We start from the raw sequence: 17,246 nt of genomic DNA, 5'->3' as shown, positions 1-17,246 counted from the left end.
ATGGAGGCAGATCAGGGAATATGCATTTTAATAAATATCACAGAAAGTTCTGTAAGGACTCATGGACCACATTTTTGGGTATATTTATGTAGTTTAATGTCAGATGACAATTCACAGCAGCAGTAATTATTAAAATGAGCCAAAGATATGGGCTATCAGAGTCATTTGAAGATCTTTTACGAATATCTTGCTTCTTAACCTATCTCCACCACTTTGAGAACTCTAGATTTAAGTTTTAGGCAAGAAGAAAAAACATGTTTTTGAATGTTGGCATTGTAGATTTTCATATATGGTAACAGGTTCCTCTTAAATATAAAGTACTATAAAAGGTAGTATATAGTGGAGAAATCAACATTGATTTCATATTAATATTATACTTTGTCATTTGTGAATTTTTTTTATAGTAAATTAATGCCTTTGCAGTTTTATCAATTTTCCTTTTTTAAAAACAAGATTAATGTCTTCACAGGGATGTTCATGCTCTATTAAGTATGATTCTTTTTTTACCCTTAGTTGAAGAATAGATATTTTATGTTTGATTATTATTATATCATACTATAATGGTAAAGGTTACTTTCATATATCAACAAATCTTGTTTTTAATTTCATATTAACATTTTTCATTTCAGTAAGTATTCCAGAACACGATGAGACAGACGAGATAAGTGGTAGGTACTATGCTGCCAACTCTTCTTCCTTGTCTATCAGCTCAAGACTTATGAATTATTATTGTACCAGTTATTACCTAAGCTCTCCACTAAATTTGACTTGAATTAAAAGAGCAAATAAGACAAGGTAGTAAGAATGCTCGAACTTTAACCTTTAAAATCACAAGTAAAGTCTGCATAGAAATCGTAGAACAAGTTTTAGTCATGCTTCATAAGTAGTCACTAGATTGCATTCTTTAAAACACAATTCATGGCATTGTCTGTAATTGCACGGACTGTTCTTCTTTGTTGTAGATGAAAACAGAGAAAAGGTGAATGACCAGGCCAAGCTAATTGTGGGCATCGTCGTTGGTCTCCTCCTCGCTGCCCTTGTTGCTGGTGTCGTCTATTGGTTGTATATGAAGAAATCAAAGTAAGCTATGGGCGAAAAAATCTTCACTGTTCATTGTTTTCACTGGGAGAAAATGAAATGTGTTTATTCCTCTCACTCCAACTCTGCATGTGATGTCTACTATAAGAAAGAGATCTCCCCAGCTCAGGCTGATAAGCTTTGCTCTCATCTCACAGTGACCCCTTTGCCCACATCAGGGACATGACTGGGGTATGATTTCACATGTGCCTATTTGCTTTTCTCAGTCTTAATCTAAATGGAAATGCTGGTGTGGCGCTGTAGGATCACCACTGGACTGCTAACCACAAGGTCAGCACTTCAAACCCACCAGTCACTCCTCAGAAACCCTATACAGACACACTGTGAGTTGGAACCAACACAATGGCACTTAACAACAACCATCTGAATAGGGACAGACAGCCTTGTATGTTTCCAATGCAGCAGATGGTGGGTGTGAACACTTAATCCACTACACCACCAGGGCCCCTTAGTCTGAATTTAATTATTTTGATTTTGACTGCCAGGCTGAATTTTTTAAAACTACGTAGTACCTAAAGATCAATCATTGATGGCTTGGCTAAGGCTGATGGAGATTAAATAAAATAGTAGTTCGGTCACCCTACAGGGATTTCCAGGTGTCTTTGCAGTGACAGGTTTTTCTAACATAGAAGTAACTAGTGAGGGATGGGGAGCATGTTGTCACTGTTTGCCTAGTATATTTATTCCCTGTTCTAGTTTGTTCCATGCTGTGGTTAAGTGCCATTGAGTCAAATGTGACTCAACCCTGCATGGGATTTCCAAGGAGTGGCTGGTGGATTTGAACCACCAACCTTACAGTTAGCTGTCCAGTGTTTATCCCACAGCAAGTGCCATGCCAGTTTACTCCATAAAAAGATCTAATTCAGATAACAATATATAATTATTTTGGATTTCATTAAATTCATTGATTAGTATCAAGACTACTTTAAAATTTGTTTTAAGTGGTGTTTTAGGTTCAAAAGTATTAGCACCATATAATGATGCAGATAGTTTGACTTTACAAATTATGTAACAGTGAATTTAAATGCAAATAAAATTATCCAGTGAAGACTATTAACATGTACACACATAGTTTTCTTCAGCATCTTACCTCAGTCCTAAATTCAGATGCAATTGGACAGCAATGGAGTTCTAGAATATATATTTTATAAAGAAGTTACATTGGAGATTCTGTGGCACACCCCTGATTTTACTCATGAGTTTTAAACAGGCTTCTTTTATAAACTGGAATGTTATTTTTTGCAAGACAATGTAGATGAGAAGTTGCAACTTTGGACTTGATTTTATTTACTTTTTTAATGTCTTGACATAATCCCTCTGGACAGCACAGGTAAGTTAACTTAAAATCTAAATAAGTTGCCAACTCAGATAAGGAAACACGATTTTACCCAATAAAGATGTCAGTGTCAACAGAGAAATATTGTACCAAGATAGATATTTTAAGTTGCCATCAAAGGAGTATTTTGAGTTTTATACTTCAGAGTTTTATAGTTATATAATAATATGAACATGTGTTGAGCAGTGTTTTAAGCATTTTCATGTATTCAGTCCTCACAACATATCTATAATGTATTTACTGTGATTATTCTCATTTTACATTTAGAAAACTAAGGCAAAGAATGATTCAATGATTTCCTTAAGGTTACACAGGCACCAAATTTTTATTTGATTTTAGACCGTGCTATTTGGGGATCTTTGTCCTTAATCCTTAGGCCTTATTCTCTCTTACTATGCCTTACTTCCTCTCCTTTGCCACATGAGGCAAAAATATTTCTTCTTGTGTACTGTGGCTGATGTACAGCTCTGTTCTCCCATTAGGGTTCAGCCACTCTTTTTCTTTCCACTTCACTCATGTATTAAGCAGTCCCCATCCTCACTTGTTAGCAAATGTGTTCTTTTTCACAGTGAACATTTTTATCTTAAAACCCTTCAAGTATGTTTGTGCCTGTGGTATCTATGGAAAATTTAGAAGAACCTTCCTGAATTTTGAAAAATAAACAGCAGCTCTGTATGTTATGATCAATTGCATATTAAATTCTTGAAGCACCCCCATCCTATTCTAATTGCCAGCATCTTATTCATAGAAGGACATCTATGTCCAAGAAACAGTTGTCCTTCTATGAATAGAAGAAATGTGAATATGTGTGTGTGTTTTCCAGTTACTTCATTGGTTATTACCATACGATGACCCAAAATTTAAAACAAGGATAAATAAATGCTAGATATTTGGCTTCACAGTATCCTTGGGTTATGGTTATATGCATTCCCTTTTAAGTTTCTCATTAAATTAAGTACAACTTTTACCATATGACTTGAATTTCTAAATAACTGTTATTTAATTGAAAAGTGCACCAACTTTGATAGAGTTAATATTATTAGTAATTAAAGTAATAAACTACAATTCAAATTACAAGCATCAAGCTGTTTTTATTAAGAATTTGTGGAACACTTCAAATTTTCTAAGTGCTTTCCATTCCTGATTAGTTGTTCCTTGCTAGTGCCCTAAGCCAGAATTTTAGCAATGTGAATTTGTGTTGTTAACCCCTGAAGCCACTTGTCCAGGGTGTGAGTGCATGATGATTCACAGGAACGCTTCAACGCTCAGAATTGCTGAGACAATTTTTGGATCTACTATACTCTTTTCCCTTTTTCTTTTCCAGATAATTTCTTCAACTTTAAAAGTCAGTATGAGTTTCATTTCTATTTTAGCTAAATTTTCATGATTTTACATGGATAGGAGAAATTTCTAATAAAGGTATGGCCCTGACTTTTTCCTAGATTCCTAAAGAAATATAGCCCTGTATTTACCATCTTGCAAATTAATACCAGCAGCAATTTTTAATGAGTCACACATTTCTGCAAACAAGTTGCTTACCAATTAAACTATAAGACAAACATTTCATTCAAAAACCTCAGTGATACACCTAGCTAAGCAGTGAAGCATTAACAACATTTAGGGGAAGTTCTTTGTAGTCACAATTTTCAAATCACTGTGGAGAAAAACAGTACTTTGTTACTGAATAGAATTTAAAAGTAAGTTTAAAATATTCTTGGTAGCTACTTAACTGATGTGCACTTCTTATTTTACTTACATGAGCTACATGTTTTATATCTATTTCAACCACAGAAAGGAACAACACTTGAGCTGCATTCCTGTCTCATTGTAATAAGGTTGATTCACTGCGGAGTTAGGGACTGGTGACTCCTCTGCTGCAGTGATCCACAAAGCTTCTCAATACAACTTCTTCTGAGCTAGAGGTTTTTGATGATGAGAATGAATGACTCTGATCATTTCCATGTAAGTAGGGTATTAACTGGAGTCCTGAAGTGGTGCTGTAGGATAAGAACAGGACTGCAAGGTTGGTTCGAACCACAAGGTCAGCAATTCAAACTCATCAGCCACTCCTTGGAAACCCTATACTAGGTTGCTATGAGTTGGAACCTACTCGACAATACTTAACAACAACAAAGGGTATACTAAGTGAGTGACCAAGTCAAGCAAAAGGATTAATTAATTAAGCCTGATTTTTGTCTGGTTATTTGTTGTTGTTAAGTGCCATCAAGTCGGTTTGCAACTCATAGTGACCGTATATAGGGTTTCCAAGGAGCAACTGGTAGGTTTGAACTGCTGACTTTGTGGTTCACAATTCAGTGCTGATCCTATAGCTTCACACCAGGAGTCTCTGTCTGATTATTTAACAGATCGCAAATTATTAGTGTAGCCATGTTGTGGCACTGTAGGATAAGCACTGGACTGTGAACTACACAGTGGGTGGTTCAAGCCCACCAACCACTCTTGGAAACCCTATACAGGGTCGCTAATAGTCAGAACTGACTCAGTGGCACACAACAGCAAAAAAATATTAGTGAACTAGAAATAGTACAGTTATTGGTTTTTTTTTCATTCCTTTTTACTCTGTTCAGCAAACATGTCCTTTAGCACTGCAGAAACTTGAGTATTACTGCTTGAGTTCCAAATCCTCTCCCACATATCTTAATAAAGGAATTAATGAAAATGTAGAAGAGCTAACAATAAAGAAAATGGTAAAGAAAGCATAATATAGCCATAAATTTATTCAGAAGTTTATTACAATCATAATTTCCAGGTTGGTTTCATTTATGAGCCCCCTGACATACTATACATCTTATCAATCAACCAATATTAAGCATTAACCATACACTTATGATTCAAAATATATATTGTGTGAATCTTAGAAACTTGCTGGGAGATTTATTGTTTGCAGCTTTGGACCTCATGGCAATTTTAATGAAAATTACTGTGTGGTATGGGCTCATCTAGAAATTTAAAAGCCAAAAATATCACATGTTAGTTCTACCTTATATAATGCAATTGCAGGATTATTTCAGTGTAAGGGGGATAGTCCTAAATAGTTTTAGGATTAAGCCTATTACCCTGAAACAACAAGAAACAGTGAAACATTGTAATACTGAAACATTACCTGTAATACCGAAGCAACCAGAAACAGTGCTTTATAAAGCCTCTCTAAAATACTTTTCAATTAATGTCTCTTGATATATATAGAATAGGATCTTCCAAGAAAATTGATTTTAACGGAATTCTAGTTTCTTCTAGTCAATACCCATTCTAAAATCAGGTCTATGTCCCCATGAAGGAGGGAGTTCCCCACTGAATAAATCGAAAAGATAGTGAAATTGTTCTGGAAAGCCATTAACAGAACTGTCTCAATGACTTTCCCCATTTTTCACTATAAAAGCATCTACTTTTCTCCAGATAGGGGGCTAGACACTTGCACTTTCACTAAATTCTTCAAAAATGTAATACCGCTTTAAGATGCAGTGAGATTATTAACCTGCCCAATATATCACAAATAATATTTTACTCTAAATCCTATATACAGGTATGTGTGATAGACTATACACCATGTTGGTGTTGTTAAGTGCCATTGAGTCGGTTCCGACTCTTAGCTACCCTGTATGAGATTTCCAAGGAACGGCTGGTGTGTCTGAACCACCGAACTATCAGTTAGCAATCCAGTACTTATCCTACAGTGCCATACCAAGATTCCTTATATTCTGTGACTAGAATATCATGTAATTTGAACATTGTGTGGACAGCATATTAAATGGGAGCCCGCTGCTGCTGCTGGAGACAGGAGAAATAGACAGTAAGAGCTGAGATTAGACAGTAAGCTGAATTGACAGTCAGAACAGCAAGAGTATTGGTGGTAGTTGAGAGTGAGGATGTGTGTGAGGAGGGAGCAAAGTGCCTCCAGCTCCATCTGCTGTTGCTCCAACCTGAGCAGCAGGAGCAGCCCAAGTCTCGAAGCCCTTACCAGCCACCTTCCTGTTGAACAAAGCCCAAAATCATGCACCCATAGCCATGTCCTCTGTCCCCCTGCCTGTATCTGACCTGTGGTCTGGCTGCTGCAAGAGGCTGGGTTTGAGGTCTTAGAAACAACTAGAGAAAAGTAATAAACAAAAAGAGAGAGCTGCTTTCCCTTAACACAAAAACAACAACAACAAAACCATTTGGGACCATAGACATATATGCAGTTGGCTATTGTCCGGACATTTAGTGACCTATTCCTGTATTTTCAAATATGATTTGCTGCTTTACCAGGCCTTCTTTAGAATGAGAATTTGAGCTGTCCTTTTGATTGATGGTGATGGTGGTGGTTATGTGCCATGGAGTTGGTTCTGATTCATACAGGGTTTCTGAGGCTGTAAATCTTTATGGGAGCAGCAAACCTAATCTTTCTCCCATGGAACAACTGGTAGTTTTGAACTGCTGACCTTGTGGTTCGCAGCCCAATCCATAACCACTACGCTACCAGAGCTCCTTTGATAGTTGGTATTCAATGCTCTGGTGGGAGGGATATGCTCTAAACTACACTAATGGCATGGCCTATCCATTTTTATTAGAAGTCTGACTAATCCAAGTTTGGGGTTCTCTCTGCTTCCCTATCCTGGCAGGAAGCCAGAGAGAGGAAGTGAAAAAACCCGCCCCGCTATTCTATCCAGTCTAGTCACAAAGAGGACTAGAGAGAAACTAAAATAATATGGAAATGCTGGAGTCCCCATCTAGTAAATCACAGAGCCATTGGTCACTGAGAGGGTAGCATTAACCACATACCTACCCACCCCCACCCCCACCAACTTGTAACTTAAATGTTTCCAATATATATGCACCAATTTAATATTTAAAATACCAAATGTTTTAATGATCTTTTCCAAAGTTGAAGGGAAGTTTGCTTCCTTGAGCACTTGCCATGAACCAGGCTGTGTTCACCCAGCATTTCTTACCTATGCTGCTGAATGCATTCAGCATTGGTATCCCATGTGCATATACAGTGTTATTTATTTTGATCCCTAATCTTTCACCTAAAGGATGGATTCATAATTTATCTTTAAGCCTAGGTGGAAAGACTATTTTTTTAATTTATACTGAGGCCATAAAGATTACGTATTTAAGAGAATAATTTCTATGGAAACTCTTGGAAATTTTAAGGAAATTGAAAGATGTAGTGATAAAAAGGAAAGTCTTGACTTTCCCTTTTCAAACCCAGAAATTGCTATACACTGTTCTCCTGAGAAGCAGGGAGTAAAACCATCCTCTCTTCCTCTCACTCTTCATTCAGCTTGACTCAAGAGAAAACTTACTCTGATGTCAAAGGTGACCATAAGTAAATAAAGAAATATTTCCTTATACATCACCCTGATTATCTGATGGGATCTTACTGAAAGGGATGTCTTAAATTCCTACAGTCCCAGTGTCCATCTGTGCTAGGTCCCAAACATATGATAAACTACAAATCACAGAAAGCATCCTTTTATCTAAAAAGAGTTAGTGGTTCCTCATGCTTCCTCTAAGAGTGTTCTCAAATTTAGTATCAACATGCTTTTGAAAACTCTAACATCTTATGGACTGTATAAGTATCTGGAGTATTTAAAGTGTGTTAGGCTTTTGTTTTCCAAATATACAATTCCATTTTAATAGCTTTATCTATCCTTTCAAATGATATCATCTCCCAAGAATGCGATATACTGCTTATTCCTAGTACCCTAAACTCTACTTCTCCTAACTACTCCATCAGCCCTAATTTATTGTGAAAGGAATGCACAACTAGGGGACACCACTAGATTAAGCGATTATTTCCTAAGGAGGACATCTCCAAATAAATGTGTAATTTGGGGTGGAAATCTCAAAAACTGAGTTCAAGATTCTTCTGAATAGTTATTGAAAGCACTTAACCCTTAAAAGGTACTATGCTTCTGAAAATAACACAGAATGAGACCTAGATTCAAACTCCCTTCTGCTACTCAGTATCTATGCGGACTTGGACAACACCTCCAAGATTCACCTTCAGCTTAATGAGTCCTTGCCATGTGCTAGTGCTTTCACATATACTATCACACGTACCCCCACACCAGCCCTGTGAATAGATCTGTCTTTGCCATACTTAGAAATCAGCAAGCATGATAAAAAAGGACTGCTTTATCCATGGACTAGACTTGATACATGAGAATGAAAACCCAGTACCACCAACCCTAGAACCAAAAGTTTTTTTTCTGCCTCTAGAATAGACTGACGGGTTAACTCTTTGGATTCGTCTCACATTAACTCAAATGCATCAATTCTTTGATGGTGTTCCTTATCCATGGTCCAACTTTCACATGAATATAAGGCAATTTAAAATACCATGATTTGGGCCAAGTATCATATCTTAAAACTGATATCTTTGCTCTTGCACACTTTAAAGAGGTCTTATGCAGAAGATTTGCCTACTGCAACCCATTATCTGATGTGTGCTTCCATGAGTGTTGATTGTGTGGATCCAAGCAAAATGAAGTCTTTCACAACTTCTACCTTTTCTTCATTTAGTATGATGTTATTTATTGGTCCAATTGTGAGGATTTTTGTTTTCTTTACATTGAGGTGTAATCCATACTAAAGGTTGTGGTCTTTGATCTGCATCCATATTTTAAGTCCTCTTCACTTTCAGCATGCAAGGTTGTATCATCTGCACGTTGTAGGTTGTTAATGAATCTTCCTCCAATTTTGGTGTCACACTCTTCTTCATATAATCCAGCTTCTCAGATTATTTGCTCAGTATACAGATGGTATAAATATGGTGAAAGAATACAACCCTAGCATACACCTTTCCTGATTTTAAATCATTCAGTATACCCTTGCTCTGTTCAAACTAACTCTTGTTCTGTTTACAGGTTCCTCATGAGCAAAATAAAGTGTTCTGAAATACCCATTCTTTACAACTCTATCCAAAACTTGCCATGATTAAAACAGTTGAAAGCCTTTGTATACTCAATAAAATACAAGTAAACATATTTCTGGTATTATTTGCTTTCAGCTAAGATCCATCTGACATCAGCAGTGATACCTCCCATTCCACATCCTCTTCTGAATCCAACTTGCATTTCTGGCAGTACCCTGGCATTGTACTGCAAAAATTTTACTTGCATGTGATAATAATACTGTTAGATAATTTCTACATTCCATTGGCTCATATTTGGAATGGACACAAATATAGATCTCTTCCAATAAGTTGGCTAGGTAGCTGTCAACCAGATTTCTTGGTATAGATGAGTGAGTATCTCCAGTGCTTCATCAGTCTGTTGAAGTATTTCAATTTGTATTCTATTGAATTCCTGGAGTCTTGTTTTTTGCCAATACCTTCAGTACAGCTTGGACTTCTTTCTTCAGTATCATCAGTTTTTGATCATATACAACCTCTTGAAATGGTTGATCATCGATTATTTATTTTCCATACAGTGACTCTGTGCATACCTTCTATCTTATTTTGATGTTTTCTGCATTATTCAATGTATTGTTCATTTTGTTATTGTTAAGTACCTTGAGTCTGTTCCAACCCTAGTGAGCCTGTATAGGGTTTTCAAGGAGTGGCTGGTGAGTTTGAACCACTAACCTTGTGGTTCAAACTGAACTCACAATCTGGTGCTTATGCTACAGTGCCACACCAGGACTCCATATTGTCTATGTTGTCAAGTGCCGTCGAGTCAATTCCAACCAATAGTGACCCTATATAAGTTTCTGAGGAGCAGCTGGAGTGAGCTTGAACTACTGACCTTGCAAATCAAACCAAGTTTGCAGTCCAGCACATTAACGCACCATGCCACACTATATCACTGAATATATATATACTGAATCCTTCAGTATTGTTAGCTGAGGCTTGAAGTTTTTCTTCAGTTCTTTCAACTTCAGAAATGCTGAGAATGTTCTTCATTTTTTGTTTTCTAACTCCAGGTCATTGGACATCTTATTATAATACTTGACTTTGTCTTCTTGAGTTTCCCTTTGAGATTTTCTGTTCAGCTCTTTTGCCTCCTTATTTCTTCCATTTCCCTTAACTTCTCTATTGCTGGAGAGCAAGTTTCAGAATCTCTTTTGACATCCATTTTGGTCTTTTTTTGTCTTTCTTATCTGTTTAATGATCTATTTGCTTTCTTCCTATATGATGTTTGTGATGACATCCCGTAGCTCTTCTGGTCTTTAGTCATTAGTGTCTAATGTATCAAATCTGTTCATGAAGTGGTCTCTAAATTCAGGCGGCTTATGTTTAAGGTCATATTTTGGGTTTCATAGACTTGTTTTAATTTTCTTCAGCTACAGCCTGAACTTTCATATGAACGATTAATGGTCTGTTCCACAGTTGACCCCTGGCCTTGTTTTGGTTGATGATATTGAGCTTTTCCATCATTTTTTCCCACAGATTAAGGATCCCTGGTAGCATAGTGAATTACGAGTTGGGCTGCTAACCACAAGGTCAGTAGTTCGAATTACCAGCAGCTGTGCAGAAAAAAGAAAAGCTTTCTGTTCCCATAAAGTTTTACAGCCTCAAAAATGCCATAAAGGCTTTCTGTGAGTCAGAATCTAAAACAGCACACAACCACCACCAGTTACCACCTTCCACAGATGTAGTCATTTTGTTTCCTACGTATTCTATCCGGTGAGGCTCATTGTCATGATCTCCTTTTATGTTGTTTATAAAAAAGGTATTTGCAATGAATAAGTCACTGGTCTTGCAAAATTCTGTCATATGATTTCTATCCCCAAGGCCATATTTTCCAACTTTTTGTTTTCAACTTTTACATTCCAATCATCAATAATTATCAATATATCTTTTTTTAATGTTTTATTGTGAATTATGTGATAGTTTGTTTATATGGGAGAACATTAGCATTACATTCATATCGTATATTGTTTCATTGCCATGATTATAATCCCCATGCATCATCAACCAACCAAAGGGTATATACCCTGTAAGTCTGCCCCCTGGTCATCAGCACACACCCCCTCTCACTCTCTGGGTTTAGAGTCCCCAGCTGCTCCATCTCTCCATGCCATTGTCTCTTCCCCATCTCTGGCGTCACTGTTTCTCTGGGTAGGGTCCCGCACTCTGCGATTCTTCTTTGATGGCCCCAGGGACCTCTGCTCCTGGATGGCAAAGTCAATTATTCCCCTCCTTTTGCTACAAAATGTCTACCTTTACATTTCCAACCCTCACAGTCAGTCCTGATAACAATTATTCATTATTGTACCACAAGAGACCTATCCCCATTTCCTTTCATCAGCCCTGACCAGACAGATTGGATACTACTCAGTGGAGATTCTACCTTCCTCCATGCCTCTGGATCTAGATTCCCTCTTGAAAACTTGTAAGCCAGGCACTTATTGCTATTGAAGCCCCCGCATTTTGGGTAGCCAATGTCCAAGTTGCCCATCCCTGTCTACTCTGTCTATGGAGGGGGTGGGAATGATCCTCACTGTAAATATTTGTTCCCTCTTTTGAACTACTGCATCTATAGGTGTAGGTCAAGTTCATCAAATTCTATCAGATCTCTCCTTTTTTTTCCCTCTTCTTTCTTCTTCTAGTTGAGTTCTGATCATCCAGTCATTGAAGTCAGGTCAAGTGGGTATTATCTACAAGTGTGGGTGTTCTTGTGCATATGCCCTCTCTTCTTACCAGCTGGACACTTCACTCTCCACTTTAGTCCTCTGTGGCTGTGTCACTGACTCTGAGCCCAAGAGTTCCCAGATCTTGCCACACTGCTGGGCAACCAGGTCTCAACCCGGGTTCACACGAGTCTACTGAACATTATAGGGCTTAACTTGTAGCTTCATTGCTGTTTTTCCCTCACTTCCCCTGATCGGTGACGAATATGGTCACCAATCAGAGTGCATGTCTGCTCATGTATTCTCATTGAGTTTTAGTCTTAGAAGGGGGTTTGCCTTGAGGGGACCCAACCACTTGCCTTGATGTCTCCTGGGCAAGCAACTTGCTTGTTCTTGTAGTAATCAGTCAGACTGCCGTTATTGTTTAGTAATTATCAATATATCTTGATTTTATGTTTGATCAATTTCAAACAGAAGAAGGTGGTAGAATTCTTCAATTTTATCTTCACTGTCTGTAATGGCTGGTGCATACATTTGAATAATAGTGGTATGAACCAGTCTTCCTTATAGGTTGTTGTTGTTGTTAAAGTGCCGTCGAGTCGGTGCCAACCCATAGCAACCCTGAACAGGGTTTCCAAGGCTGTAAATCTTTACGGGAGCAGAAAGCCTCATCTTTCTCCTGCGATAGGTATGTGGGTATTAGCCTATTATGAACAGTGTTGTACTTCAAGACACATCTTGAAATTTTCTTTTTTGAAAATGGTACTGTGCCGTTCCTCTTAATTTGTTGTTCCCAGCATAGTAAACCATATAATTGCAAGATTAAGGTGCTCTGGAGGGTAATGGTTTTGAATTTGGCTGCTAAGCTCAAGGTCACCAGTTCAAAACTACCAGCCTTCCTGCAGAAGAAAGATGAAGCTTGCTGCTCCAATAAAGATTTATAGCCTCGGAAACCCTATGAATGGTGGCTATGAGACAAAACTGACTCCTGGCACACCACCACCACTAATGCCTAGGATGGAATCCTGGTGTGGTGCTGTAGGATAATGTATTGGACCACAAGGTCAGTTTGACCCACAAGATCGGTGGTTCAAACTCACCAGCCGCTCCTCAGAAACCCTTTACAGGGTTGCTATGAGTTAGAACTGACTCAACGGTACTTAACAACAACAATGCCTAGGATATTGTTTATGCTTTCCATTTCATTTTGAAAACTTCCAGTTTTCCAAGATTCATATTTCATCCATTCCATGCTCTAACTATTAATGGATGTTTGTAACTGTTTCTCCTCGTTTTGAGTTGTTCCCAAGTGAAGGTCCCAAAAGTTTTACTCCATTTGCATTATCACTGTCATTTCTACATTGAGGGCGCAGCTTTTCTATAGTTGTATTTTGAGTGCTTTTCAACCTGATGAGCTTATCTTCTGATATTTGGCAAGATTCTGATGGTATTAATAATATTTTCCTCTTCTGGCATTATATCTGACAATATTACAATGCTATTCATAAGATTTTCAGAGACTGAACATTCAGTAGTAGTTCACCTCTCCTTCTTCGTCTGAAGGATCCACTGAAACCCATCCACTTGCATGACTTTGCTGTCATTTAAAATACCAGTGGCATAGCTTTTAGCAACACACAATCCACCACAGTACAACAAACTGACTGGTGAGTGGTGGAGACTATTATATAATTGTTAGCAATTACTATTCTGGAGAGTTGTTGTTGTTGTTAAGTGCCATCGAGTTGGTTCCGACCCATAGTGACCCTGAGCAGGGTTTCCAAGGCTATAAATCTTTACAGGAGCAGAAAGCCTCATCTTTCTTCCACGGAGCAGATGATAGTTTCGAACTGCTGACCTTGCGGTTCACAGCCCGATTCGTAACCACTATGCTACCAGAGCTCCTTGATTCCGGAGAGTAGGATTAAGAAAATAAGTAAAAAGATTTTCAGTGTTCAATTATGTTGTTTTTTTGAGTAAATTTCACAATAAGAAAATTCATCAGTTTAAAGCTATCCAACTCTTATTCTACAAGCATATTTCAGACTGCCTATTACCCTTAGCTCTTCTTCCCTTCTGATCTGTGAAACTGATAGTTTTAGCCTGCCTTTACCTGTGCAGATATGCAGAAAGATGCTGTGAATTACACTAAGCATCAACAGTTCCCTAGAGAGAATTCTTGTCACCCCATTCCTCTGAATAACTACTTCTTTATGAAAACTACAACTTTATGAAACCACAGAAACTACTCTCAATCTCTGGAAAAATATATATACCTACAAAGTAAATAAAATAGGATATAAATATAGTTTCTAGTTACTTATTGTACCTTTCTCTGGATTTTTCAATTCTTTGCTTGATTTTCCTATATAACTTCTTTATGTGCAGGTAAAGCATTAAAAAGTTATATAGGAATATTTGTAAGGTAAAAATTGTGTATGTTACAAGTACAATTTAATTGGTTTTGATAAATATATATATACCAATGCAGCCATTAGTTGTTGCTGTTGTTAAGTGCTGAAAAGTCAGTTCTGTCTCACAGTGACCATAGGTTTTCTGAGGAGTAGCTGGTAGGTTTGAACTGCTGATCTTGTGATTTGCAGTTTGCTTATTTCATAGCATCACATCAGGACATATGCAGCCATTTCTCCAGTCGAAATATAGAACATTCTATCATATGAGGTCACTGTCAGTCAAAATCAACTAGAAAGCACCTAACGACAAAGTCACTTCCAAAAGTTCCCTTAAACCTCCATCCAATCAAAACCTACCATTGCCTTCTGGTTAGACAATCACTATCCAATGCTACCTCCAGAGATTACTTTGACCTATTCTTGAATTTCATATAAATAGAATTATACAACTATACTCTTTTTTGTCTTATTTTACTTAATGTTTTATATTCTTCCATGTTGTTACATATATTAATAATTTTTTTAAATTACTGAATAGTATTCTATTGTAAGAATGTATTACATTTTTAAATCTATTATCTTATTGATGGACACTTGGATTGTTTCCAGTTTTGACTATTATGAACAATATGATGAAATTAATATGGCTAAACAAATAATCACAGTACTATGAAAGTTTTATATATTTTAATTCTCTTGTGTAAATATCTAGGAATTAAGTTGTGAAATTATGGGAGGATACTTGCTTGCGAGAAATTACCAAGCAGCTTTCTAACTCTTTAACAACATTATTGCTCTGCTTGTGTTCCTCTTGTTGGCACCACTACCATCAAAAACTGTCTCCAAGGACTAAGCATGACTATTCATAGGCTTCATCTCATTTGTTTCTGTTCTTTTGGAAATCACAGTCTTTTACTACCTGCTGTCCAATGGCTGAAAATATTTATTTTATTTTCCCCCAGTTCTTTTCTAGATGCTTATGGCAAGAGGGCTAGCCCAGTACCAGTTACTTCACCATGACTGCACATATTGAATTGTCTAGTTGCCCCTTTGAGAAAAGGGTATTAAATTCTCCAAATAAGATGGTGCACATTTCTATTTCTCTCTTTAGTTCTTTCAGTCTTTGCTGTATGCTATTATTAATACATACACTTTTACAATTGTTGTGACTTCTTGATGTATTAAACCTTTTAAAATTAAGAAATGTCTGTTGTTATCTCTGCTCAGATGTCTTTTCTTGAATTTTACATTGTCTAATCTGATATGGCCACACCAGATTTCATAGGCTCACTGTTTACATGTATATATATATATATGTATATATATTTTTCCATCCTTGTATTTTCAATTATTTCTTTCTTTGTACTTAAAGTGCATCTCTTCTATAGAGTAGGGCTCAGCAAACTATGACCCCTGTCTAATCTAGGTCACTGTCTGATTTTATTAATAAAGTCTTATTTGAACACAGCATGTCTACTTTTTTTTTTTTTAAATATTGTCTATGCTGTTTCCATGCTAAAATGGCAGAGTAGAATTATTTGAATAAAAAAAAAATCAAGACTAAAGTATTTACAAAGTCGGCTGTTCAAACTTACCAGTTGCTCTTTGGAAACCCTGTACAGGGTTGCTATGAGACAATGGATTCCATGGCACTCAACAACAACAACAGTGTGGCACTGTAGGATAATGACTGGACTGCTAAACACAAGGTCAGCGGTGCAAATTTACCAGCCACTCCTCGAAAACCCTATACAGGGTCGCTCTGAGTTGGAACTGATTCAGTGGTACTTAACAGCAATATTTCTTTAAGAAAAGTTTGCTAACTACTGATATAAATTCTTTACTTAAGACTAAATTATTTTAATGTAATTTGACAATCTTTGCCCCTACATTGGCATTTTTAGCCCATTACATTGAACATAATAGATAAGGTTGCATATAAGACAACCATCTATTTGTTTTGTTGTTGTCCTATGCTCCTCTTTTCCTGCCTTATTCTGAGCATTCAAATATGTTTAATATTGCATTTTAGTTTTTCTACCATTCTAACTATACAACATTGTAGTGGTTACTCTAGGAATCACAATAAGAATTACTTAATTACAATACTCTATTCCTATAGAGGAGTTCTGGTTGTAGTGCTATAGGAAACATTGGACTACTAACTGAAAGGTCATTGTGCAAACCCACCAGCCATTCCTCAGAAATGCTACACAGGGTCACTGTAAGTCAGAACCGACTGGAGGGCATTTAATAACAACAATGTATGTATGGACTCCTGGTATGGTCCTCTAGGACAACCACTGGACTGTGAACCACAAGGTTGGTGGTTCAAATCCACCAGCAGCTCCTTGGAAACTCTTATCAGGGTCACTGAATCAGAATCAACTTTATAACACTTGACAATAGCAACAGCAATGTGTGTGTGTGTGTGGAGAGAGAGACTCATAGTGTGGTACTATAGGATCAGCACAGAACTTGGAACTACAAGGTCAGCGGTTCAAACCCACCAACTGCTCCTCAAAAACCCTATACAGTGTCACTATGAGTCAGAACCAACACAAATAATACACACACACACACACATACATATATGTTGTTGTTGTTACATATATAGACTGAATGAAAATATGAGAGCATGGTGGCTCCATACAATAAGCACTGGACCTTGAACCACAAGGTCCTCAGTTCGAGCACCAGTCACTCCTCAGAAGAAAGGTGAGACTTTCTGTCTCTACAAAGATTTAAAGCCTCAGAAATCCTATACAGGATCACAAAGAGTCAGAACCGACTCCATGGCACTTAACAACAACAACTAA

General features: G+C 37.2%; 1 protein-coding gene across 1 annotated transcript in view; it reads left to right on the top strand.

Moving 5' to 3' along the window:
• The window catches only part of ALCAM (activated leukocyte cell adhesion molecule), a 162,204-nt gene that overhangs the window by 130,012 nt on the left and 14,946 nt on the right, over nt 1-17,246 (top strand). Inside the window, exons 12-13 of the mRNA XM_006872288.1 lie at nt 630-668; nt 963-1,080. Coding sequence (XP_006872350.1) covers nt 630-668; nt 963-1,080 — 157 coding nt within the window. The remainder of the gene's footprint in view (nt 1-629; nt 669-962; nt 1,081-17,246) is intronic.

The sequence above is a fragment of the Chrysochloris asiatica genome, unplaced genomic scaffold (assembly GCF_000296735.1).
Source record: "Chrysochloris asiatica unplaced genomic scaffold, ChrAsi1.0 scaffold00191, whole genome shotgun sequence".
In the NCBI taxonomy this organism is placed as follows: Eukaryota; Metazoa; Chordata; class Mammalia; order Afrosoricida; family Chrysochloridae; genus Chrysochloris; species Chrysochloris asiatica.
This window is presented reverse-complemented; position numbering and strand designations above follow the sequence as displayed.